At 56.2% G+C, this 23,158-nt stretch overlaps 1 protein-coding gene across 2 annotated transcripts in view; it reads left to right on the top strand.

Annotated features, from left to right (window-relative positions):
• TBCD (tubulin folding cofactor D) overlaps positions 1-23,158 on the top strand; it is a 124,361-nt gene that overhangs the window by 6,449 nt on the left and 94,754 nt on the right. For both annotated transcript variants that reach the window (XM_025047052.1, XM_015589652.2), the window contains exons 5-12: positions 1,185-1,331; positions 3,148-3,203; positions 8,360-8,492; positions 15,113-15,158; positions 16,588-16,720; positions 19,584-19,720; positions 20,729-20,789; positions 21,473-21,547. In XM_025047052.1, the coding sequence (XP_024902820.1) occupies positions 1,185-1,331; positions 3,148-3,203; positions 8,360-8,492; positions 15,113-15,158; positions 16,588-16,720; positions 19,584-19,720; positions 20,729-20,789; positions 21,473-21,547 (788 nt within the window). The remainder of the gene's footprint in view (positions 1-1,184; positions 1,332-3,147; positions 3,204-8,359; positions 8,493-15,112; positions 15,159-16,587; positions 16,721-19,583; positions 19,721-20,728; positions 20,790-21,472; positions 21,548-23,158) is intronic.

Here is a 23,158-nt window from a genome sequence, read left to right as displayed (position 1 = left end):
GTTTTATCTTAAGTCGTTTTGCATCATTCTTGTTTCTTTTATTCTTTTGGCATTCTCTCTTTGCACGTTACTTTAAATTTCTTTCAAATATATGCCCTTTACAAAAGAAAAAATGTGCCTGCCTATAGGGTGGCGATCAGTATATCACCATCTGATTTTTCTAGCTTGGAATATAACTATGTTGGTGTCACTAAAGCCACCCCAAGTTTGAGGATTTCCTAGGACCATTCACAGCGGTCAACAGTTGTCTTTATGGCTATGATTTATTATTACAGCAAAATCGGCAAAGGGACAAGGCATAGGGGTGAAGTCCGGTTTCCAGAGCCTTCTCCCAGTTGTGTCATTCAGAGCACTTGTAATTTGCCAGTGCTGAGTTGTGACAACACGCGTGAAGTATTGGAAGGTCTTAGAGACCAGCGCCCAGGATTTCTGTTGGGGGCTGCTCACGTGGGTGCTCTCTGCCAAGCACAAGTTCAAATCGCAGATGCCCGGAGGAAAGCAGGTGTTCCATTGAGCCGTGTGGTTTGTACAGACAGTCTAGGCACCGAGGGGCACCCTCGGCAACCTCCCGAGGTCAGGTTCCCAGATGCCACCTCCTTGGCTGGCCCGTCTGAGAGAGCGTCATGCCTGTTTTGGGGGTGCCTCTCTGTGCGGGGCACTTGGAGGCTTGCTCAGCCTGTGATGGCTGCAGACCGGCTCCGTGCAAGCACCTGGCTCAGGGGCAGATGTGGGTGGGCCTGTCCCACTCTCCTCTGCTGCTTGGCCGAAGGACAGTCCAGGGTCAAGGTGGAGTCTTGTTTTACTGACCGCTGAAAATAGGGGCACTTGTCTTCGATTGGAACTTGAGAATTTTTTCTTACATCTCCTGTTCATCTTTTTATCTGCTTTTCACCTTCTCAAAGGCTAATTGCTCACTGAGGAGTGCCAGCGAATAGAAGCTATCATACTGATGTAGTGTGATTTTTTCTTTGCTCACTTTGCTGTTTCTTTGGTCTGCTGGGACAGCCAGCCAAGTCCGTGTGATGGGTGTGTGGTGGGATTTGGGGGAGATGCGGAGGAGCCAACGATGGCCTGCACCCCAGGTTGCTGGCGCGGTGGACATTGAGTGGGCAGGGTGGACAGCAGGCAGTGTGGTTCCCTCCATCCTTACATGGGGGTCATTTCCCTTTGCTTTGACCCCTCAGACTTGGGAGACTCGCTACATGCTTCTGCTCTGGCTCTCCATGACCTGCCTGATCCCTTTTGATTTTTCACGCCTTGATGGGAATCTCGTCACTGAACCTGAACAAACGCAAAAGTCCGTAATGGACCGGATTCTTGAGATAGCACAGGTGAGTGTGGTCACGCAGTCGTCTCTAGTGTTCCAACATGCTCATGCTGTCTCGATAGTAGGTTGAGTTTTAGGTGCATTTGTGACATTTACAGATTAATCCAGCTGCTGTCACTATTTTTCAGTGAGGTGAAATTCTATTCCATAACTGATTCTGAAATTGTGATAATTCATATAGAGGTCAGGGCGAATTACTGTAGCAGGTCTCGTTTCTTTGTAGATATTGCAGATGCTCTGTTAAGCATAATGATGACAGGTTCCATAGGGCAATGGTGAGAGAATAAAGCCTGCATTTAATTTAATTTTTAACTTAAATAATACATGACCATTTTAGGAAAACCAGAAAGTAAAGAGAAGCACGAAGGATATTAAAGTTCTCAAATTCCAGTGTAACACTCGTGTGTCTTCAGACCTCTCCTGATGTAGACCGCGCACATGGACGCAGCATACTGCATCATCCATCACTGCGTACAAAGCCACCCTAAACTTTAGTAGTTCCCCACATGGTTATTGTCCCACAGCTTTGGGGAGCCTGGGATTGGGCTGTGGCTTTGCTTGGCCCCCCACCTCGGTCTCCCTGGGCTGCAGTCCAGGCGCTCAGGGTGGTTGGCAGTAGACGGCTTCTGAGGCTGGTGGACTGAGGGCCTTGGTTCTTTGCAGGCTGTCCCTTGGCCTGTGGGTGCCCCCCCCAGCAGGGCAGCTTATTCTGTCATGGCCAGTAAGGGGCAGGGTCTGCTAGCAAGACGGAAGTCACTGGTATGTCACCAGGTCATAGGAGTGACATCCCTTCCCCACCACATTCTCTTGGTTAGAAGCAAATCGCCATGTCCAGCTCACACGGGAGGGATTACCCAGGGCATGAGGCCAGGGCCAGGACCAGGGCCCTCTGCCTGCCACACCTGCTCGTATCATCCAGTGAGCACCGCTGTGTGCCAGACACCGTTCTGGACACTTCGTATATTAACTCATTTGATCCTGCTGATGAGGCAGTACACCGTTTTTATCCACATTTTGCCAGGGAGACAGCAGGCACAGAAATAACGAACTTCGCTGGTTTGTTTTCTTGTAAATCTGGTGGATCCAGATTTGGACCCCGGCCACCAGGCCTGCACACTTCACGGCGCTGCCCACTGCCCGCTGGAAGGACGGCCCTCGGCCGTACGTCTGTCTGTCCTTGTCCGTAAGATGTCTCCTTCCCTCGTCAAGGGAGGAGGTGCTTGCTGTGCCCTGATTCTGAATGGTCTCTCGCCGACGGACAGTTGTTTCTGGCTGTCTGCTAGAAGCAGCGCAGCCTGGAGCGCCTTCACATCTGCGTGTGCCCGTGTCCGAGTGCACCCGCCAGCGGGGGCCAGTGCCTTGGCACAGCTCTGGCACTGCGTGGCGCTGCTCTGCAGGCCTGTGAGGAAGGGCTTTGTGTGAGTTGAGGTGAGAGGTGGACCGCCTCGAAGATGAGCCTCCTAGGAAAGGCGTTCGTGTTAGACCCAGGCCTCTTCGTGCTGAGCGTCCAAAGTCTGCTCCTTGGGCACGCTGTCGCAGTGGGGTAGCACATACGTGTTTCATTTTTCTGCAGTTTTTGCAAATGTGTGTTTCAAGGGATGTGACCACACGCGGTCTGTGGTTTTGGCACTTACCTGGCGGCGATCACAGCAGGTGGCCGCTGTAGCCATTGGTTCAAGTTCAGGAGTGGTTCGAGCAGCTTTGGAGTTTGGCCTCTGTCTGTAAGCTCTGTGAGCTGGGGCTCTTGGGAAGCTGCTGAGTGTGGGTCCCTGAGAGTCATGCTGTGTGTAATGGTGCCTGTCCTTTGTCCTCTCTTGTAGTCCTACTTGGTTGTCAGCGACAAGGCCCGAGACGCAGCTGCCGTCCTTGTGTCCAAGTAAGTGCCCTGCCGGTGCCCCTGTGGCCGTGTTGGTTGACGTATGACTGATGCATTCTGAGAAGGTTTATCTTACGTGCTCTTCTGTGTTACCTGTGTGTCTGTGTTGTCCTCAGAAAGGGTCACTGGGCCTTTTGAGCCATGCTTCTCTTGCTCAGGCCTGCTTCCACATCTGGAAGTGTACTTTTATTTCTAATAAAGCTTTTCTTTTCTGCTGTTTTTTTTTAAAAAAAAAGAGACACTGGGTTGACGGGCCTGGGGAGTCTTTCTTACTCCCCGGTGTTCTGTTGCTTTCTTTAAGGGAGCACCGGCTCTCTTTGGGGGCGGGAGACCTCTGAACCTGGTGTGGCCACCGACGGTGCTGTTAGGGGCCCCCAGGCCACCTGATAGGCCCATCAGCTGAGCGGAGCACAGGTTTAGAGCAGGTGCAGCAGTTACAGCTTTAGGGTGGTGGCAGTCAGGTGAGCCTTTGAGAGTCCCTTAGGAAATGGCTCACACTGGTTTGTGGGATCGTGAGCTTTGACTGGGTCGTTGTGGCTCAGGATAAAAAGCCCCAGTATTCTGTGTCAGCTGACAAGGGGCCGTGCCCCAAGCAGGTGAAGTTGCTTTCATCTGACTCAGGCTACGGGCTTCGTGTTGCCTAGTAACGCTGGAGACACGTGGAAGCTGAGTGCACTCGTTCTGTGAGACGTAAGAATGGGAGGAAGCAGTTTTTCTAAATCTTTTGTATGACGTGAGGTTTAAAGCATGTATGTAGGGTTTATAAATACATTAGGAAATTTGGCTGTTTTCAGTCCCTTCCACATTCGTGAAAGTCGAGAATTGGCTCAAATCTTTCGGGTGATTTGATTGGGAAATGGATAGCACCACATTCAGGGATTCAGGGTCGCCTTATAAAGATTAGGTGTCAGATCGCCATGACCTTGCACGAAGTGGGACGAGAAATGCTTAATTTGTAGGGCAGTCGGGGCTTTGGGTGAGGTATTCGTTGACCCGCAGGGCCGAGCCAGAACGTAGGAAGCTGGTTTTCGTGGTGAGGGCAACCTGCGATCCGCCTGCAGTGCTTTGCCGTGAGGGAAGCTCACCAGGCACATGCCTCTCGTGGTTTTGACAAGGACCGAAGAGCATTAGGGGTTTCTTTCTAATTGTAAGTTACATGTGTTTTGGGAAATAAAGTATAAAATACGAAATAAAACTCCCGCCTCCTTCCCTCCCCCAGAGGTGGAACTGCGTTTGCCCTTTGCCCTGCCCTGAGTGCGGCACGTTCTGTGTGCAGGCGTGCTGGTGCCAGGGACGCGGGCCTGGAGCTCTCCGTACATGTGACTGCGGTGTGAACCGGGTGTTTGTGCAGTCTCCTGTGGGACGTGTGGACTGCTGTCACAGAGTTTCACGTAAAGCTTTGTACCATTCTGGTTGATTCTTCGGAGTGGGTTCCTAGGAGTGGAATGAGCATTTTAGGGGTTTTGAGTGCAGTCACTGGGAAGGCTGAACAAGTGGAAAGTCACCTTTCCCTGTTTACCAACACTGTGCAGTCTTACAAACGTTTGCCAGGTTTAAGGTAGAAGTGTTATTACCAGAAGCACTGCCAGGTAGTGGAGTTAGCCGAGCCTGACTTTGTGGAGCTTCGTGCCCGTGGCGTCGGAGGTCAGAGGTCAGGACACCTTCAGTCTTCCTTCCCTGGTATCCTCTAGGGAGGGTGGCAAGGGCGGGTTAGATGCAGCCAGTGCTCTCGGAGTGTTCTGGAACGGGCGGGGCCGATGACTGGAAGAGCTCTTGGAGCTACTCTAGGTTAACCCACCTCATAGTTCGTCCCAGGCTCTAGGCGTGTTCTCATTCGCTTTCTCTCCCTTTTTTCCAGCGGGTCGTTACTGTACGGCCGTGGGCGTGAAGGGCGGGTGGCGTGAGGCTTCTGTCCGCAGCGGCTGTTTGTTTTCTGATAGTTCACGGAGGAGCTGCCTGTCTGCCCCAGCCTGTGCCGGGTCAGATGGCCTCCTTCCACTGCTTGCTGGAGCCACACCGGTTTCCTTTAGTAGCAGCCTTAAACGTCTGCTGTGTTGTATGTGACTCCTGACGCTACACTCACATTCAAGCGTTACTTCATAGAGATTCTTCAGTGGAAAAGTGTGCATTTATTCTTATCCATGACGTTAATTTTAAAAGCAGGTATTTCCGTCTAATAAGCAAGGTGGGGTCCATGTGGAAAAGCTGGAAATTTTGGAATATAGAAAATTAGAGCAAGCCCCACACATTTGTGTTTCTGATGCACGGTGTTCGTGCTGAATTTCTTCTGTCGTTTCCCGTGCTGTTATGACGCTGGCTGTGCACCACACTGTCTCTGAGAAGTGTCCGGCTTCGTCCCTTAACTTCACATTGCCGTTGATGACACGGCTCTGTTATAGTCCAGTTTTGGGGCACTCTGGTAGCTGGCGAGGTTTAACACTTTAGTGACCCTTGGTGACCTGACTTCTAATGCCTGTGGCTTTCTCGGGGCCTTTTCTCCACCAGCTTGCGCTTTCTCTGCATGAAGGGTACTAACCTGCAGCGATAGGGTGGGCTGTATTTCTCCCAGCCGGTTGGTGGCCTTTTACTTCCTGCTTTGGTCTCAAGTTTTAATTACATTGTCGAAACAGTAATTTTTTTCCTTTTACGTGTTACTTTCATGCTCGAAGTCTCATAAAGAGATTTCAAAAGTAGTCGTTGTGGTTTTCTACATTTTCATTGTTTAACGTACAGTTGTGAACAGCTCGGTGTAGGGCACACGGTTGCTCTCTCCCCTGACAGGGAGCGAGTTGTTCTAACACTGTTTCACTTTCCCACTGATTCACGATGCTCTTTAAACACGCACGCACGCACGCACGCACGTGCACACACACGTAGGTGCAGAGTCGGGTTTGCCCTCCACCTGTGCCGTTCGCTCTCAGGCCGCGTCACTGAGTTAGGCAGCATGTGGTGACAGTGCTGCTGAGGGTCTGGAGTGGCTGCGTGCCCGCGAGTGTTCTGCCTGGGTGCCCTTCGTCTCTCCGACAGGTCTAGCTAAGGTTTCGTAGACCATTCCTGTGGGCTTACCTTCCCGAGAGGGGCACAGTGTTCCTCTGAAATCCCGGCATGTGTCGGCTGAGCCCCAGGTGGGCAGCAGGTCATTGCTCCTACCCGGGAAGGAAGTGGAGGATTCTAAGGCTGTTGGTGTGTAGGAGGTCCTGTTTCTGTAAGTGTACGTGTTCCATCTATGGGAGGGAGATTTTTTCCATTTTTGCTTATCTATTTTTGGATCTCTGCTGTAAACATATTCCTTTTTTTAATGAGAGAAATTTTTAATGTACTATTATGTGCTTAAATCTTTGCAAGGAGCCTTAGGTTTTTACCTTAGTCTAGAAACTCACCTATGGGGTTGGTTTAGGAGTGGACATTGGCGGACGGGCCCACAGGGAACGCCCGGCTCTCGTGTCAGGTGCTGTGCTGCAGCGGAGCGGGGCTTGACCGGGAGGCCAAGGTCCCAGCCGCGTCTTCCGGATGCGCAGGCTTCTCCGGAGGGCAGGGGTGGGCGGGTGGTGAGCAGGTGTGCAGCCTGGAGCGTCTGGCGCTGTCACCAGAGTATCACCTTGGTGGGCTGCTCTGAGCCTGTGCCCTCGCCTGTCGAGGGCAGCCCCTTGTGGGCACAGGACCTGCACAAGATGTCCTGTGAGTGCTGGTGTCTCCAGCTCATGGGCTGAGGCCTCAGGGCAGACTGAAGAGCAGGTTGCTGTGGGCATGACCCGCATCCTATGGGCCCAGAATCATGGGGTTTTAAATGGGACCAAGGAAACAAGTTGGGTCCCCAAACCTGCTACTGACTCAGGTCGCCTGAGAGGCAGATGGTGAGCAAGATCCCTGGGCCTGCTCCCCAGATCTGCTGAGACAACATCTTAGGGAGGGTGCGTGAGCTTGCCTTTGTCAGCCAGCATCCTGAAGCTCGATAAAAAGTCTTGGTGACCAGTGACCTCAGGGGCTGGGGGACAGGAAGCCAGTCGTGGAACCTTTGCTCGGCTCCTATTTTCTGGCTCAGAGCCCATGCTTTACCCCGCAGGCTGAGCTTCTGGAAACTGGGCGGCCATCCTGGGGGAAGGGAGGGGCTGTGTGGGGTGGGGGGGCCCTTGCAGAGGTGCCGAGGTGCCCTGGGGGAGCCGGAATCATGCCGACCCTTACCGGGTAGCCGGCCTGGTGCAAACATGCGGAAGAAGCTGCGGGCACGTCTAGAAGTGAGGGTTTGCTTCCCTGGCGTTGGGGCCAAGCCTTCCCCAAGTGTGTTTTGTGGGGCGCTGTGGGGAGTGCGAGGCCCTTACAGTTCACAGTCCTGCGGCCTTCCTCCTGATGCCCTTGGGGGTCATCCGTGCGTCTCTCGGAGAGCCCACCCTCCCCTTGCTCAGGTGTTTCCTTCGTGTTCGTGGCTCATTTCCTGTGTTTCTGCCCCCAGAGTGCAAGGTCTGCCAGGAGGGCAGGGGCTCAGCCTGAGCGGCAGAGTCAGAGCTGGAGACACAGCCGGGGATGGGCGTGTGGGCTGGCTGGGGGCGCAGTGCCAAGGCTTTGGTGGGGCAGCTGGAGGCGGCTGCCAGCCTGGACCAGGTGCATAAGAGGGTGAGCAGCAGCTGGAACCCCCTGTCTGAGCTTTGGGGACGCAGAGATGAGTTGTCGCCTGGGCTGTGGTGCTGTGGATACCAACTGGACTTCTGCATGGGGGAAAGGCGGCCCTCGGCAGCTGCAGGGAGAGAGTGCGGGTCTCCTGTGGGCCGACCTTGTGTGTGGCTGCATCGTGTCCCCAGGAGGAGGCGTGGGTGTTGGTGGGGCTCCCCGGCAGTGGTGGGGACAGGTAAAGGCGGTCCTGTGGCGAAAGGCCTTGGGATGAGGGGGCGCTCAGGAGGGAGGAGATGGGGCAGTGGGGCTTGTGCGTGACCTCGGAGGTTGTGGTGGCTCGTCACCACTGGGGGTGGGGGGTCACGGTCTGGATGGCGTGTTCGTGTCTGAGGCTGGGGAGTGCTGGGAGACGACTGTCCTGGGAGGGGGACACAACGCGTGCCAGGGGCGGCGCATTGATGGGGGACTTGGTGGGAGGAGAGGGGTGAGTGCTCATTAGTTGGGGCCTGAGTTTAGCTGTCACCAGCCTCTTTGTTTCCTTCTGGCAGGTTTGTCACACGGCCCGATGTCAAACAGAAGAAAATGGCGGGTTTCCTGGACTGGAGCCTGTGCACTTTGGCCCGATCCTCCTTCCAGACCATTGAGGGGGTCATCGCCATGGACGGGACGCTGCAGGCCTTGGTAAACACTGCCCCAGGGGTTGGGGGAGACTCGGCTGTCAGCTTGGGAGGCTGTCCAAATAGTGGGACGAGGTCTGTGTACTCTGCAGTGGGAAGTAGTTGGAACGCAGGGAGGTGCTCAGCCCTAGTGGGGTGCTGAACAGTGTGGTTTCTCTCCTTTGGAGGGGTCTTGGGGTACCCCCCCTTGGATTGTCAGCCAGGCTTTCTGCCTCCGTGGAGATGGGTTGAGCCGGCCTCACGTCGCCACTAGGGGGCAGTGGCGCTGCGGAGCTGGGGCGGGTGGGCGGGCGGGCGGGCAGGGGCGTGCCTTCTCTGCTTTCCTGCAGCCGCTGCTGCAGACGGCGATGCTGGGAACCGGCTCTAGTGACGTCAGGCAGGCGGGCTGAAGTTGGATTTTGTGCGGGCACTCAGGTGAGGCTGTCTGTGACAGCGGGGTCAGTGAAGGCCTGGCGCCCCTCCCTGGCCGTCCTGCTTTGCTCATCAGTGCCCTTGTCCTTTCTGCTGCTGACGAGGAAAGATGTGGTTTCCATGCTGCGGAAGAGAGGGGCTGCCACGCCCTGAGGCTCTCGCAGCCTTCTGCTCCCAGGGCGGGCAGGGGGCCCTGCAGCCCTCGGGTTCGTGCCTCTGCTCCCAGAGTGCGGTGGGCCAGGCTCCGTTCCGCCCGCGTTGGGGGAGCCGGGCGCCACGGACAGTTGGAATGGAGGTTTTTGGCTGTGACTCAGCGTGATGCGTCTTTTGGGTGTTGACCCGTCACTTTCATTGGCTGGCGCAGATTCTGATGAGGCAGAGGAGGCTGCGAGGGCCATAGAAAGTGAGGCCGATGGCGATTACCCAGGGCAGCGGGCACGGGGAGGGAGAGTGTTGACAGCTGGGTGTCTGTAGCTTTCCATTCATGTTGCCCGAGTTTTCAAGAGGGATTGCCGCTCCAATGATCATGTTTCAGGACATTTGAGTAAGAAACTTAGAAAAAATAAAACTCGTTAACCTGTTGAGGGTGTATGTCTTTTATATGCTTTCTTTCATTCTGTAAATAAATGTGATATATATCATTTTTAAAGAAACTGTTGTGTAATTCACATACCACGAGTAATTCGCCCTTTCCAAGTGTGTAAATCAGTGATTATTTTGTATATGCGCAGGTTGTGTGACTGTCACCATCCACTTCCAGAATATTCTTATCACTCCTAAAGGAAACCCCACACCCATCAGCAGCCACTCCCTACTCCGTCATCCCCAGCCCTTGGCCACTACTAACCTACTTTGTCTCTGGATTTGCTTGTTCTCAACATTTTGTATAAGTGGAATCTGGCTTTTTAAATTTAATATCATGTTTTCAAGCTTCATTCTCATTTCTTTTTATGGCCGAGTAATATTCTATTTATGGGTATTCTTAGCTATTATGATTAATGCTGATGTGAACTTTGGTGTATAAATATTTGAGCATATGTTTTAAGTTCTCTTGAGTATGTAATAATAGATATTTAAAAACTTAATAATTTAAATATTTTCTGTTTCTGAGAGTTTTAAAATTTTTTATGGCCGCACACCTGTCGTGTTGATGAAACCTGAGGTGTCGGTGTGTTCAGAGGCACACGGAGCTCTGATCCCAGCTGCACGTCGCGGTGGTGCCGAGAGGATTTTACTGGGCTCTTTGGCTTAATTGCTGTGATGGGGGGTCATTTCCTGGGAGGCTGCTCAGTGCAGGGGGGCGCAGGTCATGGTGTGTGCCCATTGGGCCACTGCGGCGTGGATCTTGGGGGAGTGCGTTTTTGTTTTAGACAATTCTGGTGAAGGACGCTGATGGGGTCGAGATGATTTATTTGAAGGTTTGAGTATAAGTGGATTTAATTTTTTGCCATGAGTCACATTGAGCAGTCTTAATGGAAGGTATGACGAAATGTAGCCGGAGCCTGTCAGTCCACTGTGGCCTGCAGGGAGAAGTTAGACCCGCCCAGGCGTGGGCACTGCTCCAGGAGGGATGGGCACGTTCGGCCTCCTTGGCGTCTGTGACCTTCTTCACGTCTATGACCTTTACCCAGTCAGGAGCCTGGGTTCTTGACAGGCTCAGGGTCTCCTGCAGCCCCCTGGTCCAGAAGCCACTCTCTAGGGTCCACTGCACGTTCCCATCAAGGCAGCGGGGCTAATAGGGCGCCTTGCTCCTGCGGGGCGGGCCTGGAGCCAGCTCTGACCGTCAGAGGCTCCTGCAGACAGGGGCAGCGCTTCTGATTCTGCTGTCTTGGTGCTCCCTTAGGAGGGGGACGCTCTCTCTCTTCCTCTTCCTCCTGTGGAACAGAAAGGTTTCCCCAGAGGCAGAATGACGCCAGCCTGCGCCCCGCTTACTGGTTGGCAGGGCCCCTTCTGGCAGGGCGCAGGCGCGTGGCCGCGCCCCAGAGCTCTCCATGGGCGCCTGCCTGCTGCAGCCACCAGGGTCCCAGGAGGGAGTGAATGCAACCGCGCCAAACAGCAGCCCCTTGGGGCCCTCGGGTGCCCGGCGCACCCCTGGACAGCCTGGGCCTCTGGAGCCAGGCCCCCCTTCTTTTGCTGGAAGGGGCAACGTGCTCTGTGTTGCTACTGCCACCTGGGCAGGAGGAAGCTTGTGGGGCGCCGAGCGTCCTGGGCGGGTGAGCGGAGAGCGGGGAGCGGTTTCGCCATGAGCTCGTCAGACCTGCACAGCAGAGGCCGGCGCCCGGCGTGCCGAGACCTGCAGGTGTGTCATGCTTGAGGATTGCATCTGTTTCCTTTGATGCACTTGGCTTCGTTTTCGTCCACCTGTTCATTAGTGTGGGCTAGGCGAAACAGGTGAACTCGTGACAAGCACCATCGAAACCCGGAGCTGATTCTTTTCCCTTGAAGCATAGCCCTCTTGCAGCGATGGTTGTGAACTCTTGAGAGGGAGGGAAACAAGGGTTTGGCAAGGTCACTGTGCTGGAAGGCCCCTTTGCTCCAGCCTTTTAAAACCCCCTTTGGTTTAGCCACGCACTAAGAGTTGGGATTAATACAAATTGAGAAATTGACGGAAGGAAAACATTAAAGTTGAGTGGCGGTCGCTGGAACATGCTATACCAGCTGATGGCTGCGTGGGCTTGGCTCTTTCTGCTGGCGTGGGAGATCCTGGGGCGGGGGAGGCAGGGTTTTGCCCTGCGCATGGGCGTTTGGGTGCTGGAGCCAGTTCTTCCCGAGCGGAAGCGGCGGCGTGCTCAGTCTGTCAGCCGTTGGGGTTGCTGGGGGTGCGGCCCCCACACGGTAGAGCTTCCGCGCCTGTCTTATCACTGACAAAAATGTCCATGTTGTGGAAGGAGGAGCATGGCGAACAAGCACGTGAAAAGTGGTCTCGGTCACTCTCTGTCCCTGCGGTTGAGTCTGTGGGGTGGCCTGGTGCCCCAGGCGGAGTGCTGCCCCAGCGCCTGGACTCCCCAGCTGCGGTGCCTCTCCTCTGCCCTGGGGGCAGCTGTAGCAACAGGGGCGGGGCCCTGCTGCAGCCTGGCTGGGGAGGGAGCCATCACCTCCTCTGGCGTGGTGTCAGGGCCATTAGCACTGGGAAGGGAAGCCCCTCCATGGCCCAAGACTCTCCCCGCGGGGGCGTGGCTTGCCCATGGTTTCGTCCAAGGTTCTGTCTGGCGAGCAGACAGACTGTCCGGCCGGGGTTCTCGGTCATAGCGCTTGCTGTGGGTGAAGGGCCGTGTGGCAAGAACTACTTGAACATGTGTTTTCAGAGCTCCTGTCGCATTCGGCGAAATGAGAGGTTCTGTCAGTGTTTTCGTTGGTGTAAATAAAGATGATGAGCAGCCAGCTGACACTATTTTAATTTCCAGTAAACTCAGCATTTTACACAGGGCCGGCAGCATGGGGGTGGCATGAGTCATGTTGAAACCTGTGTGCCTTGTGGCACGCCTTCAATTCCACTGGCAGGTCTGGTCTGTACACCTGCTGTGTGATGAGGTGATATGTCCTGCTGGACAGGTGCGTGCTCGCAGGTAGCCCGGCTGGCCCACGCTTGGAGGGCAAGGGGACTCGCGGGTCATAGGCTGTCCTTGCCTCTCAGATGCAGGAGCACATCTGTGCACCTGCTGGCGTGGGGCCCATGTCCCCAGTCAGGGCTGGACTGGCCTGTGGCCTCCCCTGCAGGCTGCACTCCCCTCACCCAAGGCTGCCCTCACCCCTCCCTCTGAGACAGGTGTCCCTCAGGCAGGACACCCTCTGAGACGGGTGTCCCTCAGGCTCTGTGTGTGGCAGCCGACATCCCCCCTCCCCTCTGATTCGTCTTGACCTTTGGTTCCTGTTCTCTTTCCTTGGATGTGCCACGTGTCCGAAGTACGTGCGGTGTCGCTTCTGCCTCCTTCCCCAGCCCGTGTAACAAACGAGGATGCTGGGCCCCGTGGAGGAGGCTCTGAGGTGTGGCCTGGCCTGGCCCTCCTCTCTTAGTTTGGTGATCACCTAGTTTGTCTGCCCCCTTGGTGGTCTGCCCTCCACCTGTCCCAGATCCCTTGGCCTAGAGCGCTGCTCCCTCCAGATGAGAGCCGGACCAGTCCCTGGGTTCCTGAGCTGCAGCTGTGCTGTGTCCTTCAGTGGTACCACTCGAGATAGCTGGGTGTTAAAAGGGACCCAGGAACAGGGCACAGAGCAAGCGTTGCGCTCCTTTGTGTGCCCTGGGTCCTGGCAGTGTGCACGCCACTGCACATGTCACCAGGACAGGATGAGCAGCAGAGCGTGAGACAGCAGTGGCGGAGCTTGGATGCAGGCTCTTGGTGGGCTCCGGGCGGGCGGTTCCTTGCCATGGTCGGTCCTGCTCAGGCCGCCGCCCTGTCGGAGCCCATTGCTGAGCTCAGCTCTGTGCCCACCTAGTCCCCGGGCGAGGCGCGTCTGCTCTCCCCTCTTCCTTCCAGTGTCTCCACTGGGCTCACACGTAGTGGGAGGGGAGCACCTTCTTTTGGGCTGAGTGTGACCCCTCCCTTCTTGCAGAGAAGCACAGGCCCCTTCTGAGCCCAGGGTTTGGGGGGTTGATGTGTAACCAGGGACACCTCGATGTCACTGGCAGCTCGGCTTGTGACTCCTGCACGGGCTGTTTAGAGCACGTGAAAGTGCTGGCGAATGGTAAGGTAGTAAGACGTCGTGATGAGCAGATAGATCAAATGACACAGGAAGTTAAGCCTGGAAACGATAAAGTCACCGCCATCAGTGTTTTCTGGGCTTTTGTTGTGCCCTGCACCTCACAGATGGGACACAGGAACTTGGGGGGCCACACCCACTCACCCTCCTGTCAGGCGTGTGTTGTAGTGGGGTAGGTGAGCAGAGACCCCGCAGGCCCCGTCTCTGGATGGGAGGGGTGTCAGGGGCTGCCACAGAGAGCGGCCATCTAACTTTTATCCCACTGCATATTTGAGAGTAACAGGATGCGCTACTCCTACTTAAGCTGAGGCAGCAGTGCCCACTGGGCTTGCCTGGACTAAGTGGGGTGCAGCTGCTCCGATTCGATGCCCTTCCTGCCCTGGCCTGGGGCGCCTGTCTGCCCAGCCCACGTCCCGCTCGTGTCCTGCCTTCTGTTGACTGCCAGTCGGGCAGGCCAGACCTCTGCCGTCCAGCGAGAGCTGGCCGCAGGGCAGCTTCTTCTGAGGTGAAGGGTTTTTGACATCCCTTCCCCCATGATTAGGTGTCTCAGGGCACACTGCACCACGTACCCCGTGGAGGTGTAAGGGTGTTCTGGTGCTTTCTGGCTCTCCCCCAAACTCAGAGCCTGAGGGAGCAGCCCAGTGTTTCTGCTCAGTGGGTGTGTGTTCTGTGAATGGCCAACTTAGGTCTAAAGTGTGTGAAGTTGGATTTGAATTTGCGTGGGGTAAAGTAACTATAGTTCTATCTTTCTCATAAGTTAAATCTAGGGAAGCGTTCATAAAGTTAAAATGTTTTTGGACAAATAAAAGGAATACCTCTATGTTTACTTAGGAAGTATTTCTGATCTCTGCTGTTCATTCGCATTTCTCAAAGTGGCTCAGTGAAGTGGGCTCTGTCATCTCCGGTGTCACACACCCAGGAAGCTGAGGTCCAGTGAAGGCCGCTTCCTGCCTGGTCACTCAGGCGGCGTGGCGTCCGCGTCTCTGCAGCTGAGCCGTTCCCAGTGTTGCCCTGGCACCATGTCGGTTCTGAGGTTCGGCGGATGGAGTGTGGGGAGCTCCCTCTCCTTTTAGAAAACCTCGAGTTCTTCACGTGACTCAAAGCCGAAGCAGTCCAGAGGTCTGTGCTGACGTCGCCGGCCCGCGCCCTGCTCCCATCAGCACCGCCTCTCTCCTCAGAGGCACTCGCTGCTTCTGAGGGTGACCGCTGTGTCCCCGTGTGACGTGAGCCCCGCCTGGCCCCGTCTTCCCGTCTTCATGCACCGGCTTTGTCTGTGGGTTGGTTGGCTTCGCGTCCGGGTCGGCAACACCGGCACGGTTCTCAGGTGCCGTCCCAGTTGGCTGCCTTTGGAGCAGTGGAGTGTCTTACCACGTACAGACACTGTTCTCTTGTTGGATGCTGAGCGTTTAGAAGAAAAGCTCTGGAAGACGTAATGGATTGTTTTGATAATTTGCTTTTAATTTGTAAATGAATTTGTAATATTTTAATAGAACCTCTTTTTTGTTTGTTTTTTAGGCACAAATATTTAAACACGGAAAGCGTGAAGACTGTTTACCCTATGGTAAGGTTTATTTGTAAGATGGTGTGTTCTGTTTGTCCGTGTTTGATCGAGTGTGTCCCTGTCCTATTTTATTCACAGGTGCAGAAGTTTGTAACTTGCTACGTTCAGACACTTGCATAGTTCTTTTTTCTTGTTGTTTTGTATGTGTTTGTGTATTTTGATGATCCGACTTTTAGGCCTCGTGTAGAAGGAAGGTCTGGGTTCCTGACGCCAACACCGAGCCTGGGTTCTGGGCACGTGGCGATCTAGACGCAGCTTGGAGTCTTGGCCTTGCTTCCTGGGGCCCCGGTCACAGCTCTGTTCTCCCCGTGGCTATGGCCACACCTTGTGCCCTTTTACCTCATTCTTTTAATTTAAGACTAAATCTCAGTTTATAAAAATAAGTCCAGCGATTCTTGCTGCAGAGAGGTTTACTCCTTGGACTAAGAGGAATTTCTGTGTGTTAGGTATGTGAATCAGATTCGAGTAGCAGTTCAAATAGCAGAGTATTTTTTGAAAAAGCTTTTATTGTGAAAATTTCAGACGCATATAAAGGAAGAGCACGGTACAGGGAGCCCCCATTTCTGTCACAGGCCTCAGATAGGTAGTCCCACTCCCACGTTCGCCCCGCGCACCACACCCAGACGCCTGCCTGCCGCCCGCCCCTGTGGCAGGTCTCTGAAAGAGAGGGACTCTCCAGAGACACAACTTAATATCATTGTCACACCTGCGAAGGTGGGTGGTGATCGCTGCCCTTTCACGCGGTGACCGCGGGGTCCCGTGCAGGGAGCGCGGGTCTGTTTGGCTTTACCAGCAGTGCGTGTTCCCGGGGAGCCACAGCGCTGTTTGAGCCCTTCAGGAAATTAGATGCTATTGCAACTTGTCTTGAAACTCCGCCCTCCTTGCCTCTCCTGTGAAACTCTGTTCTGTGTACTGCTGGCCTCGGCGTCCCCGACGCCCCCCTCATGTCCCCAAATGGCCTTGGCAGTGTTTCCATGCCAGTGGGGCCCCTCCTGCCCGGTGGGTGCCATGTGCAGCTCTCTCTGCTCTGGCAGCTGTTGTCACCCCTGCACGGTGCCATGCGGGTCCCCTGTAAACCGTCCACAAAACCCCACAAACACCCAGATCCGTTGCACGGTCTCGTGCCATCTGCGGTGTGTCGTTTTACCCAGCGGCCTCCACTGAGACTGGCTTCTACCACTCTGGGGCTCCTCTGTGCCCCGCCTCTGTTTGGGGCTTCACAGGAAGGAGGCTGAGCAGGTTCGGCTCTGGCTGCACTTGGTAAATGACATGGGATGAGGGGTCTTCTTGCGACAGGGCTGGGGCTTGGTGTCAGGGCACCACACTAGCTGCGGTGGGGGCTCGTGGAATGGACCGTGGCCTTGATGCGGTAGATGTCAGACACAGCTGGCCCTCCCAGCAGACTGAGCCAGTGTGTTCTTGCCTGCAGCTGCCCCTGTTCTCCAGTGCCTGGACGGCTGCAAGCTCCCTGACAGCAGCCAGACCCTGCTCCGGAAACTCGGGGTGAAGCTCGTGCAGCGGCTGGGCCTGACCTTCCTGAAGCCCAGGGTGGCGAAGTGGAGGTTGGTGGACCACGCGTGACCGCGGGTGGCCTGAGCGTCTGTTGGCGAGGCTGAAATGTGGTGACCGCCCGTGTTTCGGGTGGCCGTGAAAAGTAGGCTGACAGATAAAGAGTGTCCACGCGCTCACTCCTTAGTCTCGAGTGTTTCTGATTTTGAAAGGAGCGGTTTCCTAGAGTTTTCTCCTGGCCCTGCCATCTCCCCGTCAGAGCAGCTGAGGTGAAGTGGTGGCGAGAAGTGTCGGTTTCGCACTTGATGCGACGTTCGGGCGCGATGCAGCTCTGCTGCCTGCGGCTGTGGGAAAAGCTCCCTGTCGATGAATCAGTCTGAGTCAGAAGCTTCTTGCAAAGAGATCTAGCTTATTCCTTAAGTTTGCCTGTCGATGGACGCAGTGCCTGGAGGAGGCCTGTGATGATAGATTGCTTCTGAACCACTGGCTCTCACAGAAATAGACTTTTCTACTTTGTACTGTTTTTTTTTTTTTTTAACAGCCTTTAGATTTGTTGGGGAGGAATTATTTGACTAAGTTTAGCTTCTTAGCCTTTGGCTTCCAATTTTAGCAAATTCCAAAAAAAGTGTGCTTTGTTTTACTGAAATACCTTTTGGGTGTTCAGCGCACAGCTTGTTCTGTAAGAAGTTGTTTATGAGGCTAAATGTTAGTGGTTAGTTTCTAAAACACTGTAGGAAGTTAACATTCAGTACTGGATTAGGGTACTCCAGAGAGAACCAGTAGGGTGCCCACGCGTGTGTGAAGACTTACTGGGTGGCAGCTCGAGACCCGCAGGGGAGGGGTGAGCTGGAGGCCCCGCAGAGCAGGAGATGTGCTTTCAGTGGAAAGCCGTCTGGCGCGGCCCTGTGAGGTGTCTGTCTGAGGGCTGCTGACAGTCTCCCCTTCGATTAGCTCTGCGCTGCTCTGATTCGGATGCCAACTCCAGCGTGTGTGTGCTCTCCCGCACCAGCAATGCTGTAGCACCCGCTGGGGGTCCTGTTTACTTCCGTTCTGGTGCTCTCCCTGGAGACCGTGCAGACCCCACAGGGTAAGGGCTCAGTCCACGAGACTGCCCTACTTTTCGTGCCAGTCAGAAGTCCAGGTGGTCACCTGTGGTTCTGACCACTGTGGAGACCAGAGATGCCCACGATCCCTCCTTGAAGTCCATTAATTTGCTCCAGCGCTCACAAAACTTGGGGAGATGTTTACTCACCAGATTACGGGTCTGTTATGAAGAGATTTAACTCCGGAACAGCCAGGTGGAAGAGGTGCACAGGTCAAGGTCTGGAGAGGGGGCGGGGAGCCCCCATCCCCTCGCTGGGCACCACCCTCCCAGCACCCTTGTTCACCATCCCAGAAGCTCCCTGAGTCCTATCCTTTTGGGTGTGTTTGCAGGCTTCATTACATAGACCGGAGTGATTAAATCACTGGCCATTGGAAGTTTATTTAGCCTCCAGCCCTAGCTCCTCCCTGGAGCCTGGGGGTGGGACTGGAAGTTTCAAACCCCAGGTCACGTGGTTCATTCCCCGGGCTACCAGCCCCCATTCTTAGGGGCTTTCCAAAAGCCACCTCGTTAACATGGCAAAGGTGGCTTAATCCAAAGGGGACCAGGACCCAGCCTGAGTCTTATAAATCGCAACATCACAGTTGTGGAACAGTATCCCAAGATTCCTCAGCTTAAAGCATTTTTAGTGTCACCGTTTCTGTGGGTTTGGAATCTGGGTGTGGCTTAGCTGGGGATCTCAGGTCTCAGCCGGCTGCTGCCATCTCGGGAGGCCCCGCCCAGGGAGCACTCAGTTCCTAGGGCTGTCTGCTGGAGGCCACCCACAGTTTCTTGCCCCAGGGTTGTGCGATGGGGGCAAGGAAGTCCTGGCCTTTTCTTGGCTCATCTCAGAGCCTCGTCCCTACAGAAGCAAGTCACTGGGTCTGGCTGCATCTAGGGGAGGAGATTATAGGAGATGGGCCACCTGGGGAACTACCTGCCACTGTCCTCTCACGGAGTTGGACACTGCTGTCCAGAGAGAGAGTGACTCGTTCAAGGTCACAGTCAAGTGTCCGAGCCGGTGCTCGAGTCCTGGGTTCGGAGTCGACCTCATGCCGTCTCACCCCCTTCACTCAGCTCAGCTTGGTCACCTCTGAGCTCCAGGCCTGTCCTGGCCACCCTCGAGTCAGGCCCATGTGTGCCTGACCCGGCGCAGCACGCGTCCTGCCCACCCTCCGGAAGGAAGGGCCCTGGCCCAAGTACCTGGTGCCCGTCCCCTCATCAGCCCTGTCGCAGCCCTCTGGGTAGGACGTCATTTTACAGTGGGGACGCTGAGGCACCGGGAGGTTCAGGAGTGGTGTGGAACCGTGGCTGAGCGGGCCTGCGCCCCGGGAGGCCGCACTGGTGGCCTCTACTTGGGTCGGGGGAGGGCTGCAGTTGGTGCCCATGAGTGACTCGGGAGGCAGTCTGAGGGCGCTGGCGGTGGATTAGCGGGGGCGTCTGAGGTGATGGTGGCTCCGACTCGGGCCAGGAGGCACAGTGCAAGGGAAGGGTGCTGCCGCTGTGACAGGCCGAGTCCCGTGGCGGTTTGCGTGCGCCTGCTGCTTCTGTCAGGGGCACTTCCTGCCCTGCCTCTCCGCAGCGGGGCCCTGACATTGCGTGTGGTGTCCGAGCAGCCCGGAGTCTGGGTCCTGACTCTGGCTGTTGCCGTTCCTTGGCGCTCCGCTGACGACAGTGAGTGCTCGGTGTTCTCCCTGTCCAGCACGGCTCGGTAAGCACGTGGAATCCTCGGCACCCTTTGAGGTTCCAAGTGACACTCGGTTCATTTCGGTCATGAAGATCATTTGCCTGCTAGGCTGTGACTGCAGGTCTGAGGTCACGTGTGGTCTGTGCAGGTACCAGCGTGGCTGCCGCTCCTTAGTGGCTAACCTGCAGCTCTGCACCCCGATTTGGAGAGAGCCCAGGATACAGTTAGAGATGCCAGACAACGAGGAGGACTATGAGGTCCCCGAGGAGGTGGAGAGCGTGATAGGTGCGTGGCCCTCCCTCGGGGCGTCTCGCGGGGTGGGAGGGGCTCTGGCTGCAGCCGGTGCCTCTGAGGTGTGTGTGCCGCAGAGCCCTCTTCTCTCTGCCGGTGTCACGTGGCATCACACAGCCTGCCTCGCTGTTGAGTGAGCACGTGGCCACTGGTCAGCAGGCCCGTGTCCTCCTGACATGGGCATTCACGCCCATGGCCGTTGGAGCCTGGACTCCGAGAGTCCCCGCTGTTTGCCCTCCGTCCCCACCCCTCCCTGCGCACCTCAGCGCCCAGTGCACTGCCCTCCCCCACGCCTCCCCTGGTGCTAGGCCCCCACCCCCCGCCGCACTCGCACCCGAGGGGGCATGGTGTCTCCTGCGGCACCTGCCGTAGGCCCTGCAGCACCCCACCTGCTCCCTGCCCCAGGCCCCACCTGCAAGGCTCCGCGTTCAGCTGCTCCAGCCTCCTGCAGTGAAGGGCAGCATCTGGCCTGCTCCGGTGGTCACTCCCTGCTCACAGCAGATGTCGTGTCTGCATCTGCTGCCCCACGCCCCTGGGCCCCCACCTGCACTGTCGCAGAGAACGCCCAGGCCAGCCTGGGCTCCAGTCCCCACTTTGTGTCAGGCCTCCTGGGCTGCCTGGTGCCCATCAGGGTTTCCACTACTGGGCTCGCATGGCCCTTCCTGGAGCCCGCTGACACCTCTACCCTCCCTTGGGCCTGTGTGTGGCTTTTCCCATAGTCTGGCCTGTCACTAAGACCCTGTCCCCAGTAGAGCACCTCTGTGTCCTCTTTGGGGAGGACACTGTGGACTCAGGCCTTCCTACCTGGCGCTTTCTACCCGTGACTGCTCTGGTGGGTGGATTTGCTTCTTGGGAACAATGGCAAAAGTTGGCTTTAAATCATGATTTAAAAACGAAGTGTCGTGGAACTCTCCTGAGTGACCTGCAGGGCGGGTCGCCTAGGTGCTGGGAAGTGAAGCAGTGACTGTAGGCGCTGACGGACCTGCCCCTGTGTTCTTCCAGAGCAGCTGCTGGTCGGGCTGAAGGACAAGGACACGATCGTGCGGTGGTCAGCGGCCAAAGGGTAGGTGCCCGCCATCACGCTGAGTGAGAGTCTGGGTCTGGGGGCTGACGGCCTACGATCGAGACACCGTGGGCTGCCGAGCGTTTCACTCGCTCAGAGTGTTACGGGGGCCGAGTGCTGCCGACCGCTGAGAGGGTCGTGAAACGTATGGTGAGGTTTTTCTAAGCTACGTTTGTTGCTTACGTTCTTTTAAAGCTGATCGCTGAGGTTGCCCTTCTGGCTGGAATGGGCGGGACCGTGAGCACGCCAGCTCCGCCTGGCTCCCTTCCAGTCTGCCTTTCCTTGCTGCCTGGGCCAGGACCCCACCCGGCTGGGGCTCAGTCGGGATGCGGGTCCCGCATCAAGTGGCCTGATGGGAGCCCACGGGTGGCATCCAGTGTGGAGGTGGCCCACCAGGCAAGAGGGTCTGGAGGGCACTGGGTGCCGGTGACGATCGGTGACTGGCTGCACATCCCTTTTGCATCAGTCCTCAGAGGCTCATAGACCTGTCATTCAGCCTCGCGGGGCTCCCTGGCGGTGCAGGTGACCTTGTGTGGAGCAGAGCACATGCTGGGCTTGCTTTGGCTTAGCTGCTCCGTCCCATTCTCTGGAGGGAAGGACGTGGCTTGGGACGGCTGCTCAGCCGGCGAGCAGCCCTGCGACGGCCCTGTGGTGCTGAGCGACGGGCGCTGCTTCTCTTTCAGGATTGGCAGGATGGCCGGACGGCTTCCCCACGAGCTGGCGGATGACGTGGTCGCGTCCGTGCTGGACTGTTTCAGGTATGTGTGGAGAGGGGAAGGAGCCCTGCCTCTGGCTGAAAGCAGTCTTTTATGTTTTATTTCCATCGAGCTATTTGTCGGAGCCCTCAGAGTTCTTTTCCCTGTTTCTGAAGTACATTTGAGAACTCTAGTTGTTTCTAGTATGCTTGTTCTATCAGTTTAGACACCATTACATTGAAAAACCTTAAGAAAAAGGTGATCCACACACACACATGATTACCCTTGGAGAAAACCTGTGTTTGGGAGTGAAACCTAGGGCTGCATTTCCCAGAGGCCGTCCTGTGCCAGTGGAATGTCCTGCGGAGCCACCTGTGGCTGTTGACACCTTAAAAAGAGGCTAGTGTGGCTGAGGTCTGAATTCCAGCTTTTACTTAATTTTGCTGGATTTAAATTTAAACAGCCACATGTGGTAGGGTCTGAGAAGCCTGGGCGGCAGACAGCCCGCCCGTGGCGTGGGTGTGGGCTGAGATGTGCCGGCCGGACTTTGGGGATGAGCTGCGGCCTGCAGGTCAGGAGAGGGCGGAGCCCCGGCAGCACAGGCTCCCCAGGCGTGCGCTGTCAGCGGCAGGCCCCGTGACCCATCTCCCCAGCTCTTCACTGTGCTCGTCTCCTGGTTTCAGAAGCAGGTGTTTCTGAGAGTAAGTGCTGTTTGCCAGGCTGCTGACCGCGCTTCTGCCCTCATGAGCCGTTGCTTTCTTTAGTGTTGCCACTGCATGTGGAAAACGTGGTGTCGGCATGCCTGGGCGCTCAGGGTGCGTGTTAGTCCCCGAGGCAGCTCTGCGGGCCCCCCCCAGCACGGGCTCCTCCTAGCAGGTTGCTCCCTGCACTCCGCCTTGAACCTGCCCCGAGTGCAGGAAGCGCTGTCGCTGTGGGGCACACTGCGGGGTCCACGGGTGCCCCTGTGTGCTTCCCTGTCTGCGTGACAATTCTGCTGGCTTGTCGCAGGGTGGCGTCCTGCGTTTCTTTTCTTGCGTGATGGTGATGGGTGTGCTGATGACGCTGGGACATGCTGGGAGCAGAGGTGGCCACTGAGTGGTGGCCGTTGGTGTGGCTGTGGTGGAGCGTCCTGCTCTCGGGGGACGGCAGCGCTTTGAGTGGATTCTGGGAAGGGCTGAGACCCTGGTGTCCTGCACCCTTTCCTCCCAGCCCCTCTCATGGGGGCTGGCTGTCTGCTTCTGGCACTTTCTGTTCTCCTGTCTGCTTGTGCCCTCTGGCGCTGTGATGCTGTCTTTTTAACCAGCTCTTTCGCACGGGCACTGGCTCTCCCAGCGGCGTGGCCTTCCCTCGCGTCCCTGGCCGGAAGCCCTGCCCTGCCGTGTCTCAGGAGAACGCACTGGACGCCTTTTGTCCTGAAACCTGCTCCTCTGGGCAGGTGCGTGGCCCCTGGTCCAGCTTGCACCTCAGTCTTGTTCCTCTCGTCCTCAGTTCTATCGGCTTAGACGCTTCCTCGCCTTCGCTGTGTCGTTTTCCTGACCTCTGGTTTCTGTAGCTAGGTCGTGGGGGTGGGAGTGTTCTTCTTGCTCTTGATTCCCAGGCTGGCAGCCCAGAGCAGCAAGCGGGATATTGCAGGACGCTGTGTCTGCGTGGGCCGCATGAACTCTGCCCCTTGCT

This window comes from Pteropus alecto, unplaced genomic scaffold (genome assembly GCF_000325575.1).
Source record: "Pteropus alecto unplaced genomic scaffold, ASM32557v1 scaffold134, whole genome shotgun sequence".
NCBI lineage: Eukaryota > Metazoa > Chordata > Mammalia > Chiroptera > Pteropodidae > Pteropus > Pteropus alecto.
This window is presented reverse-complemented; position numbering and strand designations above follow the sequence as displayed.